Below are 24430 nucleotides of genomic sequence, written 5' to 3'. Positions count from 1 at the left end.
ACACACCAGGAAAACGACAAACAACACGACCTGCTGGAGAAAGAAGGCTCACCAACCTGACGCGTCAAACTCAAACGGTCTGGGCCGATTCCCTTCATGTGTCCGAACGGGCCGAACCCATGAGTCTTCACTGATTCACAGATGAGGCGTCTTACGGGAGGTGTCACGGCACCAGCGCTCACAACTGATGTGTGAAATACTACCTACCATGCGAGCTTTAATACCGGCTCAGCGAACTGTTAAATAATGGAACGTGACAGCTTTGTTGACTCTGTTGACAGTTTAATACCGAAAGGGACACAAACGTCTGCTCGTGTTGAGTTTCTGGAAACTTCAGGATGAGGAGGCCCATCAGGAGAGCACTTCTCTCATGCCCCAGAGAGAAAGTCTGCCCCATGTCAATAACCTCCAGCCAGTCAGGCATTCTTTCTGGCTAGCGGCGTTGCCAGGCAGCTCGGAAAAGAGGTCGGAGTCTCCCGGAGAAGCCGAACAGATGCCAAAGTAATTCCACGACATGTGCTGACATTAAACATTACTGCATATTAACTTTCCATATGGATTGCAACTCAGCGTTTTCGCGAGCGGCTGCAGGAAACCTAAAAAGGCTCTTTGTCTTTGTGCTGTCTGAGGACTAATTCAGCCCTCTCGTGTTACATCTTTCCATTCTGTTACAGCACACACAAAGAAAACGAATGTTTCCATTTGGTTTTCCAGTTGAAGCAACCTTCATCCTCACGTTCTCACATCACATCGCTTTCGCTGGAGACAGATGTCGGTGGGATAAACTGATGCTGTGCGGCGACCTTAATTACAGATCCGTCTCAAACTAAAACAACTTCAAATCGTGCGGGAAAAAACGCTTATCCGTTTTACTTCTGGAACCCATTTAGTTAAGCATAAAGTAAATATGTTTCTATTAAAAGCAGTTTTATATTTGAAGTACATTTTATGTGTGTCCAGCCAAGGATGTTTTGATAATTGATCTTGACTGAGATCAAAAAAAGAAAATATTAGAGAAGATTTAATGTATAAAGAACTGTATAAACACAGTTTGTGACTCTGGACCAAAAAGTAAGGGTCAATTTTTTGAAACTGAGATTCATCCATCATCTAAAAGCTGAAGAAATAAGCTTTCCATTAGGACAGGATAGGACAATATTTGGAAATCTAGAAGCTAAGGGTGCAAAAAAATCTAAATATTGAGAAAATCGCCTTTAAAGTTGTCCAAATTAAGTTCTTAGCAATGCATATTATAATTCAAAAATTAAGTTTTGATATACTTATGGTAGAAAATGTACAACATATTTTCATGAACATGATATTTACTTTATATCCTAATGATTTTTGGCATAAAAGAAAGATTGATCATTTTGACCCTTTTTTGTGCTATACTTACATTTACATTTAGACATTCAGCAGACGCTTTTATCCAAAGCAACTTATAAAGAGGATAAGTTTTAATTTTTTTTTTACTTAAGTCTAGTTTTGTGGTCCAGTGTCACATATGCATTTTATAGCAAAAAAACTGCTTATATATGGATAGTTATATCAGTGTATGACATGTTGTGACAGTGTTATTCATATTTATAACTCACAGTTTAAACAATGTGTCAGAAGGAATACTTAAATATGCACAAACTGCATATAAACGAGTCATAAAATAGTTTATTTAATCGTTTAGTTAAGTTTATTCTAAGACTTTTCATGGGAATCCCGCAGCTGTCAACTGTGATTGGATGCGGGTGAAAATTAAGGCAGTTTCATTCCTTTTGGCTGGGTTTTAAATCAGATTTGAGCTGATTTTTTTTTCTAGGACCTGGCAACCCAGATCTAGCTACATACTGTGCAGCAAAAACGTTTAGAACTAAGTGATTTTATTGCATGTCTTTTGACTCGTGAAGAAACTTAAGTCTCTGCAAGAACACTTTTGAGCAGTTCAAAGTCTGAAAAAGCAATAAAAGTCTGCAGTTACCATTTGTTTAATAATGAAGCCTTTGTAACAATATTTTCATTTTAGCTTCTGTAATTAACCAGCACTAATGGTAATTAATTGGGCAATAACTGACTCATAGAGGAGGTGATGACCATCCCAGACTGCTTTGTTTCATGCTGCAGAACTGCTGAGACATGCCTCGCAACAAATGACACATTACGTGACTATTTTTCATGCAAGTATAAATAATTTTTTCTTTTGTATTTCTGGAATCACATATAACAAGAAGAGTATTTTTAAAAATATAGCACATACTTTTTTAGTAAATCTTAATTTGACAACTTTTTAAAACAATTTATAGCTTTCTTTAAATATATAAATATATATATAGCCTATGAACAACTTGATTTATAAGAAATAGTAATACTGTTTAATACAGACTAAGATGTTCAAAAAGTAATCACTGTATGCTCTGTGTCTAATTAATAAACAAAAACATATTTTACAATAATAAAAAAAACGTATTAAAAAAAACTGAAGAAAGACAGACAGCATTGACTATACCTTGAGCCTCTACTGAATTCAGTAATAGAGCAAAGAGTGCAGCGGCAGCCAAAGACAGCCTGATCTTCATGTTTACACAGACACAGTCAGCAGCTCATTAATTAATCTACAAAGAGAAAAAAATTAATTGTCATTGCATTGCACATTATTTTAAATAATAGCATCATTATACTAAGGCACACATGGTGTGTTTAGCATTTGGCAGTAAATAAGTGTAAATCATTTTAACTACTGAACTTGGCAATTGTAAATGGCAATTAGAAACTTAACAGAATTCAAATGTAGAAGGTGATCTGCATGACGGCTCATGAGCGCCTCCATGTGGAGTCTGATACAAGTGCAGTGGAAATGCTAGCCATTCATCTGATTAATAGGCTATGGATTATCAGACCAAACTAAATCAAAAATGATCTCAGTATGATTTCAGATAAACAAAACGTTTTAAAACTCGTGCATTTACGAAAACGTAAACATTTCTAAAAATTAAAAGACGTGGCAGAGCTAAAGAAACATGCATTAATGAATTAAAACATTGAGATTAAATCCTATGAATTGCACATAAATCCTGTTAGATTTACTACGGAATTTTAAGACATTAAAATTCTATTTAACGCTCATTTAATTCCGAGAACACGTTAACTAAAAATTCCATACAAATGTAGCCTAAATAACTCATTAAAAATGTTTGTATGAAATAAAGAAATCATATTCAGACCTGTAATTGTCCGTCGGTATCAAAAAGAGAAAGTAAAGGCTGATGTCCCCCTCCACACAGACTCACTGACTGACTGAGAGCCTCCTCTCGCTTCTCCAGCAGTGAGGGAAAACCTCTGAGAGAATGGGAGGTATCTGAGCTCAACCTGACACTAAATAGGGGGTTGTTCCCAACTTTACTCCCTTACGAAATTCCTCAAGAATGGAGCCCCCACACTTTTAAATAAAAGATACGGCACTTTGGAAGAATCCACTTCAGTGGGATGCAGATGTGCGGTGGCGTTTTAATTTCAGCACTCTTCAAAAATAGATCAATTATACCTTAGATTTGACTGCTTAGAAAAAATGGGTAAAATTACTAACTCGGAAAATTATTAGAATGAATTAAGTAGGCTATGTATTTGTGAACGTAATACGTAATTTAGCGTAATACTTCAGCCTTCTCAGAACTGTAGGCTAATTCAATTTTCGTGTTTAGATACTTAAGAAAAAAATAAAATAAAATAAAATAAAAAAGTTGATATTGATACAGTGTCGGAGGTGTCGTCGCGTCTACACTTCAATCACGTGACCGCTGTTAATAACGCAGCTGACTACACTTCAAATGAAGTATGCATGCGAATATATCAGTGAAAGTTTGTGCAATCGCACACATACTGTTAGTTAGAAAGTCGTGTTAATTATAATGAAAGCGCTGTGCAGACAGACGGCCAGACTTCAAGCCAAACCACAAACTACAGCTGCGTACTAGAAGTACATACTTAACTGCTGACTGTGTGTGTCGTAAGCTACCGGTAGAGGGGGATTGTTTGTAATGGTTTGTAAACTTTACCAGCAATTTCTTAAGGTGGAAAGTGTTTTTTATAATCTGGTAATATTTTATGCCTTCATTTGATTACCACAGTTTTTGGTAATACATTTTCTAATAATTCAAAATATTATTTAAATAATAAATAAATCATTTTCACTAAATAATACTAAAATAATAAAGTAATAATAAAAACTATTGGTTTTAATTTTATTATAAAAATTAATTAAACCATTATTTTAACTCATTAAACTGTTTACTAAAATTTGGGGAAAATAAAACAATTTCATTGGGCATTAAAAATTTAATTTTATTACATGTTTACATGTTTTTTTTTTTTATAATCACATTATAATATATTTATTAAACTGATAATATTTTATGCCTTCATTTGATTATCACCGTTTTTGGTAATACATTTTCTAATAATTTAAAATATTATTTAAATAATAAATAAATCATTTTCACTAAATAATACTAAAATAATAAATAATAAAAACTATTGGTTTTAATTTTATTATAAAAAATTAATTAAACCATTAATTTAACTCATTAAACTGTTTACTAAAATTTGGGAAAAATAAACAATTTCATTGGGCATTAAAATTTTAATTTTATTACATGATTACATGTTTTTTTATAATCACATTATAATATATTTATTAAACTGATAATATTTTATGCCTTCATTTGATTACCACCGTTTTTTGTAATACATTTTCTGATAATTTCAAATATTATTTAAATAATAAATAAATCATTTTCATTAAATAATACTATTTTTTTATATAAATATTTTATTTAATTATAAAAATTAATTAAACCATTAATTTAACTTATTAAACTATTTACTAAAATTTGGGGAAACTAAAACAATTTGATTGGGTATTAAACATTTAATTTTTTAACAAATTCTTGTTAAGCTATGTCATAATTTTAATTAATTAGACATGCTTTTTAATTATTACATGCTTAACCGCTGACTGTTTGAGTCGTAAACTACCAGTAGAGGGAGATTCTTGTAATTGTTTGTGCACTTTACTAGCAATTTTTTAAGGTGAAAAGTGGTTTTTAAAATCACATTATAATATATTTATTAAACTGATAATATTTCATGCCTTCATTTGATTACCACAGTTTTTGGTAATACATTTTCTAATAATTTAAAATATTATTTAAATAATAAAAAAAATTCACTAAATAATACTAAAATAATAAAGTAATAATAAAAGCAATAATACAATTAATTTTATTTTTTATGAAAATGAATTAAACCATTAATTTAACTCATTAAACTGTTTACTAAAATTTGGGAATAATTTAAAAAAAAATTATTGGCCGTTAAAAATGTAATTTTATTAAACTTTTAACAAATTTGTGTTAATCTGTGTCATAATTTTAATTAATTAGACATGCTTTTTAATTATTACATTATCTGCTGACTGTGTGTGTCGTAAGCTACCAGTAGAGGGAGATTCTTTGTAATTGTTTGTGAACTTTACCAGAAATTTCTTAAGGTGTAAAGTGTTTTTTATAATCACATTATAATATATTTATTAAATTGATAATATTTTATACCTTCATTTGAGTACCACAGTTTTTGGTAATACATTTTCTAATAATTTAAAATCTTATTTAAACAATAAATAAATCATTTTCACTAAATAATAATATTTTTGTATATAAATATTTTATTTTATTATAAAAATTAATTAAACCATTAATTTAACTCATTAAACTATTTACCAGAATTAGGGAAAAATAAAACAATTTCACTGGGCATTAAAAATTCTTGTTAAGCGGTGTCATAATTTTAAGACATGCTTTTTAATTCATACATTTAAAAAAAAAATTGTTGAAAATCCTGTAATACTATATTTACAACATACCAGTTTTATAAACTACATAGCATAGCTGAACAATTATCCAGCATACTATGAAGTTAATATACATACAGTCAAACCAAAATGTATCTTCAACATATCTTACATTATCAAAGTTTGCTATAGTTTAGAAAGTGGTAATAAAATGACAAGTGCTCATGAGTTAAACTGTGTCAGAACAAATTCACCTTGATAATGTCAGATAACTTTGATAGAAAGGTATGCAACAATATAAAACCTGGTCAGGTCAAAGTGTCAAATTTAAGTTTCGGTCCCAAATTTTACTGGTAGTGCACTGTATGAAGAATTTTAGGGTATAATGTGTCAAAGTTTACTTTATTTTGCTTTCATCAATTACAGAAATCAACTATAACGTCCTGCACCCACTAGTAAACTAGTATCTGGTGTCTGAATAATTTTTGGTTTGACAGTACCTCTTACATTCCTGCTTCAGTTCAAGAAAAAGTCAAGGTGATCAAAATTCAGTTCTGGTTTGAAATTTACTTACTTTTGAAGTCAACATGACATGTAAATTCACCCTATTTTGAGAATGCACGTTATGGATATTGTTGTGAGTGACTCATCCATGTACATGTTTCCTTTTTTTTTTTTTTTTTTACTTATGTTTAATCAGTGTCATAACCGGAACTTAGAATAAAAACATAATTTCTCTGATGATGTATGGGTAAACCCCGCCCCTGCCAGCTCATGTTTATTCACCTCATTTTTCAACATCCAATCAACAGCCAGTGCATAGAACCAACCAAGTCTCGCCCTACATCTTTTCTATTCCGATAATCCGTTTCACACGGATGCACGTCACAGGATGGAAGAAATATCTGTCAGTGCTTCCGCTTTATTGTTAAATCTACTGAAATGCATGAAAATACAGTTGAGAGAAAAACTTAAAACACAGACTGCCAGTACAGTGGAACGTTTTATTACATAATGATTGCGCTTTACAGTACAATCAATAAATATTAATCCAACGTATTGAAAATAACTGAAAGGACATATAATTCTGAGGATTAGAGATCTTTACAACTCAGACGCATGAATAGAGGGCCATGTTCAATCCTTCTTCTTGGGCAGCGCTGCACAGATCAATGAATACACCACATAACCGCTCCCTGTGGAGAGAAGAGGGGTGGGACAATAAAAGCGCTGTTTACAGAGCCAAAGAATTACATATTCACTACATTTTTACACTGGAAAGAGCACAAAGAACTTTTGAACACCCTTAAAGAAATCATTAGGATGTTAAGTAAAAATCATGTTCCATGAAGATATTTTGTAAATTTCCTACCGTAAATATATTAAAACTTAATTTTTGATTAGTAATATGCATTGCTAAGAACTTAATTTGGACAACTTTAAAGGCGATTTTCTCAATATTCTGATTATTTGGCACCCTCAGATTGCAGATTTCCAAATTGTTGTTTCTCAGCTAAATACAGTTTTATTTTTTCAGCTTTCAGGTGAAAAAAAAACTAAAAAGACTGAGCCTTATGACTGGTTTTGTGGTCCAGGGTCACATATATGTAAATACAGTTAAACAATAGGAACTAGCTGCATAACTGAGTACAGGAGGAAAAAACATTTTTTTATTTTCAAACATTTTGATTTTTGTCATTAGTTTTGCTCCATTTGTCATTTGTTTCAATGACACCTACGTCACTGATATGCCAGTTAGAAATCTGGATGCAAACATGTGCATATTGCATTTTTCTTCAGTATCACATAACTCTGAATACACCGTAAAAAACAATTTGTTGAGTCAACTTAAAATAATTTGTTACCTGGCTGCCTTAAAATTTTAAGTTTAATCAACTCAAAGTTTAGTCAGCTTGAAATGTTAAGTTGTACTAAGTGACAACTTAGATATTTTAGTTGATTCAACTTCAAGTTTACAGGCAGCAGGGTAACAAATTATTTTAAGTTGACTCAACAAATTGTTTTTTGGGGGGAGTTTTCACAGTGTATAGCACGCAACATGCATTAACTGTTTTTATAGGATTTCTTTTTTCATTTGTATAGTTGTATGGCAGGACCCCTTAAAAAACATTTACCAATAATAAAAAAAAAATACTAAAATAATATTAATAATACAAAAAATTATTACAACTTTAAGGAACATCCATTTTTCATCCATGTTTTAATTTTAAGAGTAGAACTCTCTTTGGCAAAAATAAAATTAATTGTTATTTTTTTATAATTACAGTCATGTAAAATATTTATTAAACTGATGATATTTGATGCCTTTATTTGATTACCACAGCTTTTGGCAATACATTTTCTAATAATTTAAAATATTATTTAAATAATAAATAAATCATTAAAATCATTTTCACTAAATAATACTAAATAAAAACAATAACAGATTTTTAATTTTATTTTATTATAAAAATTTATTAAACCATTAATTTAACTCATTAAACTATTTACCAGAATTTGGGAAAAATAAAACAATTTCACTGGGCATTAAAAATGTAATTTTTATTCAACTTTTTTAGACATGCTTTTTAATTATTAAAATTGAATTTAACAATTACAACAAAATCCAGAAAAACTGAAAAGGAAAAGAAACGCAATTCAGAAGCATTAAAACATAAAACAACAAATGAATTTGGGAACGGTTTTCATTGGGCTAAGGCAGTGGTTCTCAATCTTGGTCCTGGGGGACCCCTGCTCTGCACATTTTGCATGTCTCTCTTATTTAACACACCTGATTGAGATCTTCAGCTTGTTAGTTCAGTTCATGGATCTCTCTCCTAATGAGCTGATCTCAATCAGGTGTGTTAAATAAGGGAGACATGCAAAATGTGCAGAGCAGGGGTCCCCCAGGACCAGGATTGAGAACCACTGGGCTAAGGGGATCCTATTACAATATTTACAAAACACAAACTGGTTAGTAATTTAATATTATTGACGGAAGTTAGTAATCATACAGGCTACTATGAACCACACTGATTGTAATCTCATGTAAACAGGATTCCAGTTAAATAAAATGAAAAGCAGATTAAGCAAAAATAATATAAGTCAATACCAAAATGGCAAGCCACTTATCTAAAGCTTACCAAAGACAGTAAGAGCCATCGTTGCCCTATACAAGACAGCATCTGTAGCGCCTCCCTTCAAGTGAACTGGCACGCCATTGTCTTCCTGGAAGAAAAAGAAACAGCATATTAACATTTGAAACATTGGCACTTACTTTTGGGGGGCCATAAGTATAAAGCATAAAAACAGATTGAAAGGGAAAAGCCAAAGTCTGCATTTGCAGCTTTACGAAGTGAGAATAACACTACAGATCTACTTTAATAAAAGTACTCAAATTATCTAAACTCTACGTTTTAAGAAAAAAAAAAACACTTGTTTCATTCAGAACTGATCAGACACATTGCACAATATAACAGCCACCCTCGATTTATCGCCAAACTGCCGTAAGCAGAATGTGCCAGCGTCAAAGCCAGTGATATCGCAGTTATAGAATAAGTGAAGCTTTACACTACTTGTTTAATTTGACACTTTGGACTAATTCAGCATTACAACACATGCAATGATTAGTAATTACAGCCTACTATTCGAGTGAACCCTATTAGCGAATCATTTCGTACTTATCTGTTCATCCACACTGGACCATCAGTCCAGAACCTGGGAACAAATTGCAGTCTTAACTTTAACATTAGCATTAGCGAGTGCCAAAGAGGACCAAAAAAAGGTGTCGAAACTAAATCAGTGAAATCTTAGGCTAAATGTCCAGTTGGATTAGATCAGAACTAGTACAGTGGACTAACTTGAAACAACTTCTGCTTGTGTGGGACTTTGTTCTCCAGCTGTCTGGGTGCAGAACTGGAGAGCGTCCGTCTGGAGACCTGCTGCAGGGTCTATAAAACAAAACAAGTTATGAGATTTTAAAAAATCAAGTTTATAAATAAAAACACTCTTACGTTCATAAATGAATGTGTAGTATCAAATCTGTAAATTTCAGGTCACAGTGGACCTCTATAAGCTGATATACAGTGCCTTGAAAAAGTATTCATACCCCTTCGTTTTTTTCTCATTTTGTGTTTTGTTGCAGCATTACGTTAAACTGCTTTAAATTAGTTTTTCCCCACATCAGTTTACACTCCATACGCCATCATAATGACAAAGCAAAAACCAGATTTGTAAATTTTACACATTTATTAAAAATAAAACACTGAAATAAGTACATTGCATAAGTATTCACACCCTTAACTGAGTACATAGTTGAAGCACCTTTACAGCCTCAAGTCTTTTTGGGTCAGATGTGACAAGTTTTGCACATCTGCATTTGGCAATTATCTGCCATTCTTTGCCTCACCTTTTCAACTCTCAAGCTCTGTCAGCTTGGATGGGGGCTGGCAGACATTTTCTAGAGTCCTAGTTGTTCCAATCGTCTTCCGTTATGAATAATGCTTCTGTCAACTTTCAATGCAGCAGATTTTTTTTTCTGAACTCTTCCCTAGATCATTGCCTTAACGCAAGTCTGTCACTGAGCTCTACAGGCAGTTATCTTGACCTCAGGACTTGGTTTTTGCTCTGATATGCATTTTCAGCTGTTAGACCTTTTCTGAGAAGAGTGTGCGTTTCTAAATCAGACTCATTTAAATGAATTTGCCACAGTTTAACTTGTAGTATCATCTAGAAGCAATATGAATGCTCCTGAGCTAAATTTCGAGTGTTCCAGAAAAGGGTATGAATACTTATGCAACGGGATCTTTTCAGTTTTGTATTTAAAAAAATAAATAATTTTTTTTTGCTGTGCCATTATGGAGTAGGGAGTGTAGATTGATGTGGGGGAAAAGTAATTTAAAGTTTAACATAAGGCAGCAACATAAAATGTGAAGAAGAAAAAAATGAAGGGGTATGAATACTTTGGCAAGGCACTGTGTAAGGCCATATATAAAGCCTCGAATATCAAAATCCAACATTTACTTACATAATAACTTCAACAATAACAATAAATGTCAACCTAATGTAAAGCAGTCCAGGAAACTCCAATTTATCGACCTTGAGAGAGATTCGTCAACCTCATCACGTGAATTTACACTTCAAAGTACAAATAAAAGTATTTGTATATTACATAGAGAGATGAATTACACCAGCTAAACTAAAATCTACAAAGATATTCAATATTCCTCTGTAATGAGCAGGAGGTCATGAGAGCCGCTGCTAGGCTAACGGTGTTTCTATTTCTGGTCAAATCTAATCAAGCTGTGTTATAAAAAGACCACCAATTGCTTTCAACACGTAAATGTAATAAAGGCATAATAAAGATTTTAAACTCACCCTTAAGTGCCTAAACATGGTTATTATTTCTCCTTTAGTCCGCAACGTTCAGGAAGCCGACCAGCACAAGGACACTTGAAAATGTCACTTCCTTCTTCTGCTTGGGTTCTGACGCAGAACAAGCAGCGAGAGGCGCAGTACTGCCTCCTACTGGACGAAACCGTTTGGGAGATTCGGTTTCTCTGATATTACTCCGCCTGCCTCGGCCATATTACGGCAGCAAACAGCATTGACTATTACGCCGGAATGGGAGTGTAGTTCCTAAACTTATCGGCCTAGAAAATCGCATTTTACATTTTCCGCCGGTATTAGTACACGATATAACTACAGAAGAGTCAAGTTTTAAATAGGACAAATATCGAAACTCGTTGGTCATTTTTAAACGCCATGCTATTGGTCTCATAGGATTCAATTATCTATGCTAAGCTATGCTAAAAGTGATATCGCCAGAACAGGAGAACGGCTGAATGGATTTCAAAACGGTAAAATTTAACTTTTTAACTCAGGGGGGGTTGGAGAATGAGCCTATTTCCAAAAAAAAAAAAAGTGGAGTATTCCTTTAAGAGAATCAGTTCGTTTGGACAGTCCGGTTTCTGTTAAATGGTTTGAAAAAAGATAGCCTTTTTGATTTGGGAATCTGGATTAAAGCAGCTGGATGATATGTTAAAACTGTTAACTCTTTGTGGAATATTTTATATTCATAAATGTAAAGTTACTGATTGTTTGTCTATTTTTTTTGTTGTTGTTTGTTTTGTATTGATTTGAAACTATTTTATGAATTTCTCTGCTCATCACTTAATAAGAAAGCTGCTAAAACAACCATATCGATGGAAAAAATATTGATTTCGATGTGAGGGTTACCTCCTGATTGTTCTTTAAAGCTGACATTTTGTGTAACTTTTCATTTTAGTTATTTTTTAATTAATTAATTTTTTTTTTTTAAATAAAGATCTTCACATTAACTTTTTTTTATTATTATTATTATTTAGGTACTTACTGTGTTTTGTATTCTGGTTGTATATGTATTTTATTGTTTTGCTTCAATCTCATATATTTTTCTTTTAAAAACTATTTCTGTTGTATGTATCCCCTGTGAATATTATGTGTTAATATATTAATATTAAAAATAAATAAAAGATATATTCACCGGTTTGATTGTTTAACTACTCGTGGGTCCATAGGGACATTCCTGTATTAAATTTGTGTGTGTTAGCTTGTTTGTTAATGTAAATAGCATACATTTTGTCAAAATAAATAGAAAAAAACTAATCTGTGACCATGGACCACAAAACAAAGCATAAGGATCAGTTTTATGAAATTAGTTTTATACATCATCTAAAAGCTGAATAAGTAAGCTCTTCATTGATGTATGGTTTGTTAGGATAGGACAATATTTGGGCGAAATACAACTATTTGAAAATCTGGATCTGGAAAATCACCATTAAAGTTGTCCAAATTAAGTTCTTAGCAATGCATATTACTAATCAGAAATTAAGTTTTTATATATTTATAGTAGAAAAAAAAACATCATGGAGCATGACCTTTACCTAATATCCTAAAATCTATAATTTTGATCCATGCAAAGCTATTAAAATACAGCATATGGGTCAAAATGATCGATTTTTCTTTTATAATAAAAATCATAAGGATATTAAGTAAAGATCATGTTCCGTGAAGATATTTTGTAATTGTCCTACTGTAAATATATCAAAGCGTAATTTCTGATTAGTAATAAGCATTGCTAAGAACTTCATTTGGACAACTTTAAAGGTGATTTTCTCAGTTATTAGATTTTTTTGCACCCTCAGTTTCCAGATTTTCAAAGAGTTGTATAAAAGGTCCAGGGTGACTAATAGTAGTAGAAAATAGTAGTAACAAGTAGTAAAAAATTCCCAGCAATACTTGCAGACACCAAATATTTGTCAGCTCATTTGTATGCAGGTATAAGTACAAAAAGCACCACAGCACATCTCAGCACTCATGCATTTGTTGTTTATTATCACGCAACTCTTGAGTAAATGACATGACTCAACAACAGATATGAGCAGGACAAAGGATTTGTTAGCAGTGGGAAAACACACACATATCCTTTTTAAATACACATTGCTCAGAACAAGTTTTTCAAAGCAGTAACTAAATAAAAAGAACACATTAGCTTTAAGCATATCTAGATGCTCACAGTCCAGCATTTCAATACAGTAACACAATCCTTGCTGATGTGCATGAGTCAAACTATCAGAAATATTGCATTCTTATTAAAAGAAAATGATTTAAAATCCATGACTCTTGTGATTGTATCATACCATCAGCAATAATACCCAAATGGATGAATGTCAAAGCCCATCAAAAACATATTTCACCTCAAGTTCCTATTCGTCAATACAAAGTGCTTCACTCTCTGTAAGCTTATATATACTATTTTTTTATATTTTGGGGCAAAATATGACCTGGCTATGATTTTGTGGTAGGATTTATTTAAATACAGTCATACCGCATGACTACACATCATCTGGTTACTCTAAAATACTTCATGTGGAAAGATCATAAAATATAAAGCTTTGGTGTGAATGAAATAAATGCCTAAAACGGATCATTGAAAACTGCCAGTGCATAAACAATAATTTTGCAAGTAGTCTCTCTGGGCACCTGTGTGTGTACAGGAGCATGAGATAAGACTGAAATCAGACTGTAATCTCATGTCAGTGTACAGACTGCGGTGTGCTGATAATTGCATAGTTAATTGGGAATGTCAGCATTGTTGTTGCGGTTGCCATATTTATGGTGGATGATCAGTAGCACCACTCCCAGAAAGAAACACACGGATCCCACGGTGATGTAGGCAATGCCCAAGAAAGGGTTCTTCCCTCCCATCCAGGAAATGGTGCTGAGGATCATGCGCTTGCGGCCGTCAAAGCTGCGCACTGGGTAATCTGGGTTCACACCGTTAAAGAATCTTATATTATTTCAACCAACATTTGTTTCCATTTCAAACATATTTTAACAGGTTTGAACTGTTTACACTTAAAGGGATGGGAAAATTCTACCATCATTTATGTTGTTCCTAACCTGTATTAATTTCTGTCTTCTGTACAACACAAAAGACGACATTTTGAAGAATACGTCCAGTGTTGGGGGTAAAGCATTACAAGTAACACAAGTTACGTAATAATATTACTTTTTCCAAGTAACTAGTAAAGTAACGCATTACTTTTTATTTACTTTAGTTACTTTTTCCCACCATTTATTGATTAAAAGCTCTCCTGTCCCCATGTTGAGAGAAATCGTGAGTAAGATGTTACTTTAGTTCTAGAATAAATGTGAACATGCATTAACTCACTAAATCTCTCACTAAAAAAACAAATACAGTATTCCTCAAAATGAATAAAACTGTGAAATTCAACTCAGAATATGACGCAAACCTGCAATAATTAAATACTTTAAATAATACAAATATCCTTTATGTATTTAATCCCATTTCATTAACCGATGTCTTTGCTGCCGACCTTCGATGATCCAATTCATCCATACTAGTAAGCAAAAATTACTTAAAATAATCTATCATTTGTTTTCCTTTTTTTGCTGCTAAAGAGTTGTCATTTTTTCTTCTGTGGTCTACTATACAGACGTGAATTTACTTTTCTCAAAGTCTGAGGCTTTTGATGTGAAAAGGTTTTTACATTTGGACAAAATAGAACTTTTTATATTAAAAACAAACAAGCAAGCCCTTACCAGATTTAAAAAGTAACGCAAAAGTAACGTAACGCATTACTTTCCATAAAAAGTAACTAAGTAATGTAATTAGTTCCTTTTTTAGGGAGTAACTCAATATTGTAATGCATTACTTTTAAAAGTAACTTTCCCCAACACTGTCTTCTTTTTTACTAATGCATTAAGCAGATTTCTTAAGGATACTGTAGGTCACTTCTAGGCTGTAGTTTCCTGGTGGTAATGTTGGGGTCAAGTTGTCCTTCTTCTTCTGAATGATGCGGTAGAGTTTTCTGAAGGTGGGGAGAGCAGCGGTTCTCATCCACACGATGAAATCCTCGTTGATGAAACCGTTGTTATCAGGCTCAGATGAGTCTAGCTCATAAACGGGTTTGCGCCAGTTTACAGGTTTACTTGTATCTGTGATCACAAATAACACTGGTTAGCCATAATGCAGAGTGAAAGAGTATCATATCTGATAGACCAGGCTTTTATGGCTCATATAGTATGATATAGCGAGAATATGGAGCTCATAATGGTTTGAAACTATTTTTTTAATCTCTCTGCTCATCACTTAATAAGAAAGCTGCTAAAACAACCATATTGATGGAAAAATAATGACTTTAATGTGAGAGTTACCTCCTGATTGTTCTTTGAAGCTGACATTTTATGTGTAACTTTTTATTTTAGTTAGTAGAAAGAGAATCATATTTGATAGACCAGGTTTTTATGGCTTACATACTACGATATAGTGAGAACATGGAGCTCACAATGGAGGAAAAACATCTTAATTATGCAATTTAGCCAAATTTAGGCCAAAAAGTAAATTGGCTTGTAATCTAAACAGTGCAAAAAAGGCTTATCTTATTTAGTATTTTTGTCTTGTTTCTAGTCAAAATATCAAAAAATTCTTAAAATAAGATGCATTTACTAGAAAAGCAAAATAACATAAGATATTTAGTCTTGTTTCCCTAGGGAAAAAAAACTAAATTAAGTGCAGTTTGCTTAAAATATGTAAAATTATCTTCCAGTGGGGTGAGTAAAATACTCAGAATATTTTACTTACCCCACTGGCAGATTATTTTACTTGTTTCCAGGAGGAAAAAACAACTAAATTACGAGTATTGTGCTTAAAATAAGATTAGTCGTCTTATGTTATTCTGCTTATCTAGTAAAGACATCTCAATTTAAGATTTTGTTTACATTTTGACAAGATAAAAATACTAAGATAAGCCTTTTTTTTGCAGTGAATCGATTCGATCTTTAAATACTTAAATTCAATTATATAAATATCAGGCATCATTCCATTCAAATGCTTAGTTTGATTATCAACATATGTAATGCAATGCACTACAACGATGACTGAGAGAACAGATAAACATTTCTCAAAAGCCTGCTGATCAGATTTGAGACTCAAATTTGAGCATGACTTTTCTGAAAAATGATGTCTACTTCAGTCCAGTATATGTACATCTTGAAATATTACTAACAATATCAAAGTTCTTATGTTTACTTTACTAAAATGAGCAAAGATTTCACAGCAAAAAGAAATGTGAAGCATAAGCTGAAGGTGAATGTTTGAACAATTATACTAAAAGCCCTTTTACTCAATAAAAAAGTCTAAACTATCAAACAGATGACATGTACGTTTTGTTTTCAGCAAGATTTTGATCATTAAGGGAAATGTGTGTACCAAAATGACACAGTAGGCTTTAAGGGTTAAGCTTTACGCACCTTGGAACACAATGGAGAGGTTGTTGTTGTTTCCTCCTGGGTTTCTGAACTTCACATGCTTGTCGGTCCACCAAGCAATGCCTGTCTTCACCAGATGTATAGCTATTCTGCTTCCGTTTGGATGGATATAAAACAGCTCCAAAGTATCTACAATTATGAGACAAATTACAGAGAGCAGTCAGACAGACCTTAGGTCTGTTTCACATAGCTTGTGTAAGCAGTGAGTGTTTATTTTGAGGCCCATATTAACTGGCTATAGCATTCACATTGCACATGTTAGCGGAGCAGCAGTGTTTTACACTCTAAGGCTTAATGCACAGATCCAATCATTTGATATAATTCATATCTGATATGTGTTTGTATTAAACTCTCAAACTGAATTCCATTGGCTTTTACAAAAAGCACCATAACTGACCTTCAAGTTCTGAATGAACTTTTGTATGTTTTGTATGTACAGTATGTAATCAGAGTTGGGTCGATTACTTAAAAATTAAAAATAAAAAAAAATAAAAAATTAAAAATAACTTCAAACTAAATATTACACTTACTAAAAAAAATGTAATATTTCATTTGCTTACCTACATAGCATGATACCATTAATCAACATCAGAGAACCTTGAACATGCAAATGTGTTACTTAATTATTAACTTCCTTAACATTTCAGGGGAAGTTTAAGGAAATATATTGGGCGAAAAAGGTTTTGCTGACAAAAAAAGTTTGAGAACTCCTACATAAAATGCAAATAAGCATTTGTGACCCTGGACCACAAAACCAGTCTTAAGTCGCTGGGGTATATTTGTAGCAATAGCCAAAAATACATTGCATGGGTCAAAATTATTGATTTTTCTTTTATGCCAAAAATCATTAGGATATTAAGTAAAGATCATGTTCCATGAAGATATTTTGAAAAATTCCTACTGTAAATATATCAAAATGTAATTTTTGATTAGTAATATGCATTGTTAAGAACCTAATTTGGACAACTTTAAAGATGATTTTCTCAGTATTTTGATTTTTTTTGCACCCTCAGATTCCAGATTTCAAATAGACATACCTCGGCCAAATATTGTCCTATCCTAACAAACCATATATCAATAGAAAGCTTATTTATTGAGCTTTCATATGATGTATACATCTCAGTTTTGTAAAATTTAACCTTATGACTGGTTTTGTGGTCCAGGGTCACATTTATGCATTTTAATGTGTTTGAAAGACAAAAGCCTTCAAAAGACAGTAATACGTGTTTAAATAACCAACTGAGTGATGTGTTCATCAGTAGTTGATGCAATGTTGAGAAAACACTTTAAACACTCAATTAAACTGATTTCTGTACATCCAGTCATCAAATGCTGTGTCTTTGTGTTAATATCCACAAAGATTTTCTGAATGTATTTTCAGAATGTATAATACAGTGGAAGGCTATTTTAGAAAGGATTATTTAAAAGATGGGGAAAAAAGGAATTAGGGAGAAACACTAAATTATAAATAATATATTGCTATTGTGTGAATAATATGTAATCTTATAATCAAAAAAGTCTGATTATGAATATTTTAAAATGTAATTTAATAAAATTACAAGTACTTCATTTTTGGAATCTAATTACATCTAATTCTTACAATACTAATATTTATGGTTGTCTTAATTTTGACAGAAAATTGCAGACAGCCTTTAAAGATTCTCTTAGCTTCTCTTCTGTTGACAGCAGCCAGTTTATAACAGATTTCTTTTTTCTTTTCTTTCTTTCTTTGATTTTATAACTGATTTCACAATAAAAGTTGAGCGCTCGTTGCCTTCCCAAATGCACATTAACACAACCAAAACTCAGAGCAGATGCAGAGATGGAGTTCAGTTTTATTTTGATTAATCGTAGAGTCTATGGTAATTACAAAACCTCCAAGCTCCAAAAAGGTCATTGTAAAAGCAACCCATGTGACTTCAGTTGTTTAATCTACATTTTATATAGCCATATGAGTCTTTAATCACAAAATATCTTCTTGAATTCAAAGCTTGTTCAAGAGAGAATCATGCCTTTTCAAAATGCATCTCCTCATTTATGTCGAAATCTGAAGACATATTTGTTACAAAGATTCTGTGTGGCCCAGTTTGTGTACAGCATCCCTTTTCCTCTGTTGTAAGCAGTACAGCACATATGCAACCGTTTGTGTTGCAAGATCATTCATTCATTGAACAGCTATGCATTGAGATTCCCTCCTAAACGTGTAACGCATTTAGTAAACTTGGCTACAAGCATTAGTATTTATCTTACCATTGAAGAGACTGTTAGCAATGGCTCCACAGGGAGCAATGGGCTTCTTATCACTCACTCGATAGGGTTCACACTCTTTACTTGGGTTCTGCAGAACAAATACTTACACACTTGAAAACAATATGACATTCTGTTTTATTCCATAAAAGTTTCTCACAAATTATTATTAGCATCAAGGCTATAAGAAAAATGTAAACTCTTTGATGAAACTTAAAGCAAATGAAGACATTAAATATTGGAACTTTCACAAAAAGCATGTTTATAAGATTCACCATTGGCCTTTATACACAACAAAATTAAAGTATCTTTAACACTAAGTTTTAGTCAGTCGTAAATATGCTCAAAGGCGTTCAAAGCACTCACCAGTAAAGAGCTTTTATCTCCATTCAGCTGGCTGTCATCTCTTGATTTGACATAACGTCTATGGTTTTGATAGAAGTTGGAGAGTCCATAGTACATGAAAACATTACTCTACAAAAGAAAAGACATAAGCATTAAAAACATCCAGTGACAAGGCACAAAATCCTCTCTATTATTTATAGATGCAAGTTCACAGGCAGGGCATACATTATTGATCTGAAACCTGTTAACTTTTGAGCGGGAAACAATTCTATTTTAACCTGTTTTAAAGCATGATCAATAAAATCCTAATGCATAATACATGAGAGCTAATGCAACTTTAGACTATTTATTTGTCCAATAAACTGTCCACAAGCCAAGTAAATATTGCAACTTAATGGATCTACAGATAAATATATCCAACCATAAAGAGCCGCCTCTGTTCAATGGTATAGAGAAGAAATGCCCAAAACAGACTTTAAGTTGTCCTGTAATGACCTCAGGCCATAATACAAGAGAAAGTGGGGAAAATAGGAATAAAGCATAACATTAAAGCATATTGTCTTTTCCTATTTATTTATTGTTTTTGTTTTCTTACGAGTACATTTAAGTGAAAAAAAGTTCATATTTAAAGGGCTGGGCACCTCTGTTATGGACTTGGCAAGTAAAGTACTGTGTAATTTTCACAATTCATTGTGCAACAGCACAAAAGTATCACGTTTTCCCGGCTGGAACGTTTTCGAAAAGCACAAACCAAAGAGCAGACTATTTTTAATAATGTCAAATTAAATATTTAAGCTCATTAAAATGTACTTGATTTAAAAGGTTTGGGATTAGTGTGATTTTTGGAAAGAAATCTGTACTTATATTCAGCAATGATGCATTAAATCGACCAAAAGTGTCAATAAAGACATGTATAATATTACTAAAAATATACAATGCTGCTCAAATGTTTGGGATCAGTAATATTTTGTTTTTTATTCATTTTAAACAAAATGAAGGCTGCATTTTATTGATTATAATACAGAAATATGATTTAAAAATAATGGTGTTCTATATTAATATATTTTTAAATATATTAAATATATTCCTGTGATACAAAGCTGAAATTTTAATCAGCCATTACTTCAGTTTTCAGTGTCACATGATTCTTCAAAAAAAAAAAAAAAACATTCTAGTATGCTGATTAATTACTGCTATTGTCAATTTTGGAAACAGTGTTTCTTAATTTTGTTTTGAAACCTGTGATTCTTTTTTCAGGATTCTTGATGAAAAAAAGGTTAAGAAGAAAAGTATTTATTCAAAATATAAATCTTTTCTAACAATATAAGTCTTTGCTATCACTTTTATCAGTTTAACACATTCTTGGTGAATAAAACTATTAGTTTCTTTCAAAAAAGAAAGAATAAAAATGTACAGACCTCAAACTTTTAGATGGTAGTTTATATTGTTACAAAATATTTCTATTTTAATTTTTTTTTTTATTTGTTAAAAATATTAGAATGATTTCTGAAGGATCATGTGACACTGACAACTGGAGTAATGATGCTGAAAATTAAAGAAAAAATAATCTCTGCATTACAAGAATAAAAAAAATATGATATTGTATATCATGCACACAAAAAAGAGGCTTAAAAAAAAAAACTTGAACAACTTGAACAGTAGTGGAAGTTTAAATGAGTAATGACCAAAACCAAATTAGGAACCTCATCCAAATTGTAAAGCACAGAGGAGGAAGTGTAATGGTTTGAGGCTGTTTTGGTATTCATGAAAAAGGATGGCTTGCCATAACTTACAGCAGCAGAAATGAAATAAAAGTTAAATACCCAGCCCCAAAACATTAGAAACACTACTAAAGAACATGAAGCATAATTTAGAGAGAACTACAGAAAGTACTTTTTTTATTTTAGAATAAAATAATCCTGATAATTTACCCACCCCCAAGTCAAAGATATTCATGTCTTTCATTCTTCAGTCGCTAAGAAATTATGTTTTTTGAGGAAAACATTCCAGGACTTTTCTCCATATAGCAGACTTCAATGGTGTTCAACAAATTGAAGGTTAAAAATGCAGTTTCAAAGGGTTCTAAACAATCCCAGTCGAAGAATAAAGGGCTTTTCATAGTGAAACAATCAGCCATTTTCTTTAAAAAATAATATTTATACAGTTTTTAACCACAAATACTCATCTGATTTCTGTGAAGTCAGTGTACAAGGTCCTTTACAGTGCTTTGTGCTGTGAGACGAAGTGGATTAACTTGTCAGACACAATTGTGGATTTTTGCGTTCACTTGTATGGTTGGATCTGAACTGGCAAAACGCCTCTCAAAATGCTTGCTACGAAAGCGAAAAACACAAAAAAATCGAACCTGATCCGAATTTTTTTTATGATGGACAAAAATTTCGGAGGCAGTATGCAAACGTGATTGACATAACGTTAGGTCGTATTTAAATTTTTAACATGCAAAAAACTGGGAGCTGGTGTGCAATGACATTTAGGGTATGTCGAAAAACATATCAACAAATCTAATTTTCTCCAACTTCAAAATCTTCCTACATTTTTGTTTTACCTTTTTTTTTTTGGAAAGGGAGATTGGCCCTCCTTGCACATTCATTTTCTAAACACTGGGTCTTCTGCAGTGATGAAGGATGATTTTGAAGAAAATGAGATGGGAGTTTTTTGACATACCCTAACTGTATTGAACCCCCCCATAAGTTGAGTTTTACTGTTTTGAAATCCATTCAGCCGTTCTCCTGTTCTGGCGATATCACTTTCAGCATTGCTTAGCATAGATCATTGAATCCTATTAGACCAATAGGATCACGTTCAAAAATGACCAACGAGTTTCCATATTTGTCCTATTTAAAACTTGACTCTTCTGTAGTTATATCGTGTACTAATACCGGCGGAAAATGTAAAGATGCGATTTTCTAGGCCGATAAGATTAGGAACTACACTCCCATTCCGGTGTAATAGTCAAGGAAGTTTGCTGCCGTAACATGGACACAGCAGGTGCAGTAATATCACGCAGCACTTGAAATTAGTTCCCAGCTAGGTAACTTCCAACGAGGAACGCTCCCTGTGCATGCAGTTGGTCACGTTGTGCTGCGTGATATTACTCCGCCTGCTTCGGCCATATTACGGCAGCAAACTTCCTTGACTATTATGTAGGAATGGGAGCGTAGTTCTTAATCAAATCTGCCTAGAAAATCGCATCTTTACATTTTCCGCGGGTATTAGTACATGATAGAACTACAGAAGAGTCAAGTTTTAAATAGGACAAATATGGAAACTCGTTGGTAATTTTTGAACGTGATCCTATTGGTCTAATAGGATTCAATGATCTATGCTAAGCAATGCTGAAAGTGATATCGCCAGAACAGGAGAACGGCTGAATGGATTTCAAAACGGTAAAACTCAACTTATTAACTCGGGGGGAGTTGGAGAATGAGCCTATTTCAAAAAAAAAAAAAAAATGGAGTGTTCCTTTAACTTTCAATCTATAGTGCACCATTGAAGTCCACTATACAGAGAAAAATCCTGTAATGTTTTCCTCAAAAATGTAATCTCTTTGCAACTGAAGAAAGAAAGACATGAACATCTTGGAAGACACGAGGGTGAGTAAATTATCAGGAATTTTAGTAATCCTTTAAGTAGGGCTGGGCGATTAATCGAAAAATAATCGAAATCGACATTCAGAACCTATAATCGTTAAAATTTTTCCAGGAAGATTATTTCAATTACTTTCCTTTTAAAAAACACAAGCGCTCCGTTCCGTTATTCCGCCGACATGTCGATGGAGAGCTTAAACAGTATTTATACAGTAAAAAGTATTTACAGGATATACAAGGGTAATTTTATTTAGAGGAGATACTGCTTATTTTCTACTTTTAATATGAAAAACATTGAAAATTATTTATTTTGTTTCCAATAGTGCGAGTTATTTATTTTCACTAATTTAAGAAAAATGTGACTTTTCGTTTTAAGCAATGCTTGCTTTAATTTCAGTTGTTCAACACTGATGTTCAATTAATAATCATAGATCGTAGATAGTGTGTTTCCTTCAATTATTTTAAAATCAAGTAATGCACCCTTCATCCAAAAATCTCTCGCTTGTAATATGTGAACATATTTACTGTACAAAACTTGTCAGTGAACTATGAGGGCAAAAAAATAATTATTATATAAATATAATTAAATATAATTTTATTAATAAATAAAATAATCGTTCATTAATCGTAATCGGGTTAAAATGTTCAATTAATCGAGATTTTGATTCTAAGCCAAATTGCCCAGCCCTACCTTTAAGGCTTCTCTAGTGTTGTTGAGGGTGGATGGCTGAAAATGAGAAAGAGGGTAGTTTACCTCAAAAGGCTGGTCTAGGGTGAAGGGCACTGAGCAGGTACACGCACTAGAGCTGTTCCAGCTGTAGCTCTGCGAGCAGTTGAAACACGGACTAAACGTGTCAACCCCAGTGTAGTCGATCTACAACAGAACCGACACGAGTTACAGTACCACAAAACATGATGACACCACAAATATATGTGATGATCAGTGCAGGATACACACAATAACGCAATATGACGTTGCTATGGCGACAGTACGCACCTCAAACTCTTTGATGTTGTTAGAGGTGACGAGGAGTCCGATACCGATGGGGATGAAGATGAGTCCGATCATGAAGAAGGCGGGTAGGACGGTGCCCGCGGTCAGAATGGGCTGCCAGGCGGGCAAACGTTGCTGTTTAAAGGCAGTGTTATCAGGCTTCTTGCTCTTGACGGCGCCCGGACCGCCGGAGCCCACCGATCCCGGATGATGGCCATCCTCATCCTTCGCGTTATAGCTGGACGCCATCATCGCTCTTTAATCCTCTGAAGCCGCGCGGATAGCGAGCACACTACACGACAACTTCAAATATGTCGCCTTTTTTGGTAGCTGTGAGTATTATATCGCTGCTATCGCTTGTGATTATCGCACCATGAAAGTGCCATTAACAGCTGATTATTTCCGTAGCTCTGTTGGCCATGAAGACGGTAAACAAGGAAGTACAGCAGCCAGTAGACGAAAGCGACGTCATGACGTCAACAAACGTAACTCCTCCCCCAACTGAAAATGAACGTCTTTACCCCCCATAGATTTTTTATTTGGAATAATCAAAATATTTTATATAAA

The 24430-nt window shown here is 33.0% G+C and overlaps 3 protein-coding genes across 4 annotated transcripts in view; all 3 read right to left on the bottom strand.

The window, feature by feature from the left end:
- Positions 1-3319, bottom strand: part of col12a1a (collagen, type XII, alpha 1a) — an 84552-nt gene extending 81233 nt beyond the window's left edge. For both annotated transcript variants that reach the window (XM_073827406.1, XM_073827405.1), the window contains exons 1-2: positions 3213-3319; positions 2498-2603 (exon numbers count right to left, since the gene is read on the bottom strand). In XM_073827406.1, coding sequence (XP_073683507.1) covers positions 2498-2567 — 70 coding nt within the window. In that variant the 5' untranslated portion in view covers positions 2568-2603; positions 3213-3319. The remainder of the gene's footprint in view (positions 1-2497; positions 2604-3212) is intronic.
- Positions 3320-6826: 3507 nt separating this feature from the next.
- Positions 6827-11350, bottom strand: cox7a2a (cytochrome c oxidase subunit 7A2a). The gene is made up of 4 exons (XM_073827116.1): positions 11213-11350; positions 9697-9786; positions 8980-9064; positions 6827-7032 (listed from the first exon to the last, which is right to left on the bottom strand). The coding sequence occupies exons 1-4, from the start codon at positions 11228-11230 to the stop codon at positions 6974-6976; spliced, it is 252 nt and encodes an 83-aa protein (XP_073683217.1). The 5' UTR covers positions 11231-11350; the 3' UTR covers positions 6827-6973.
- Positions 11351-13183: 1833 nt separating this feature from the next.
- On the bottom strand, positions 13184-24309 carry tmem30aa (transmembrane protein 30Aa). Its single transcript, XM_073826813.1, has 7 exons — positions 23867-24309; positions 23624-23743; positions 19283-19390; positions 18920-19007; positions 16652-16798; positions 15125-15337; positions 13184-14142 (listed from the first exon to the last, which is right to left on the bottom strand). Exons 1-7 carry the CDS (start codon positions 24113-24115, stop codon positions 13949-13951), a joined length of 1119 nt encoding a protein of 372 aa, XP_073682914.1. The 5' UTR covers positions 24116-24309; the 3' UTR covers positions 13184-13948.
- Between the last annotated feature and the right edge of the window lie 121 nt (positions 24310-24430).

The sequence above is a fragment of the Garra rufa genome, chromosome 21 (genome assembly GCF_049309525.1).
Source record: "Garra rufa chromosome 21, GarRuf1.0, whole genome shotgun sequence".
Classification (NCBI taxonomy): domain Eukaryota; kingdom Metazoa; phylum Chordata; class Actinopteri; order Cypriniformes; family Cyprinidae; genus Garra; species Garra rufa.
This window is presented reverse-complemented; position numbering and strand designations above follow the sequence as displayed.

Coding starts and splice junctions, on each gene's coding strand:
- cox7a2a (XM_073827116.1), bottom strand. Junction 9,065..9,696: donor ACAAGCAGAAGTTGTTTCAA/GTTAGTCCACTG, acceptor TTTTTCTTCCAG/GAAGACAATGGCGTGCCAGT. Junction 7,033..8,979: donor GATGGCTCTTACTGTCTTTG/GTAAGCTTTAGA, acceptor TTCTCTCCACAG/GGAGCGGTTATGTGGTGTAT.
- tmem30aa (XM_073826813.1), bottom strand. CDS start 24,115: ATGATGGCGTCCAGCTATAACGCGAAGGATGAGGATGGCCATCATCCG. Junction 15,338..16,651: donor CCTCTCCATTGTGTTCCAAG/GTGCGTAAAGCT, acceptor TTGTGATCACAG/ATACAAGTAAACCTGTAAAC. Junction 14,143..15,124: donor CAGCCTAGAAGTGACCTACA/GTATCCTTAAGA, acceptor GTGTGAACCCAG/ATTACCCAGTGCGCAGCTTT.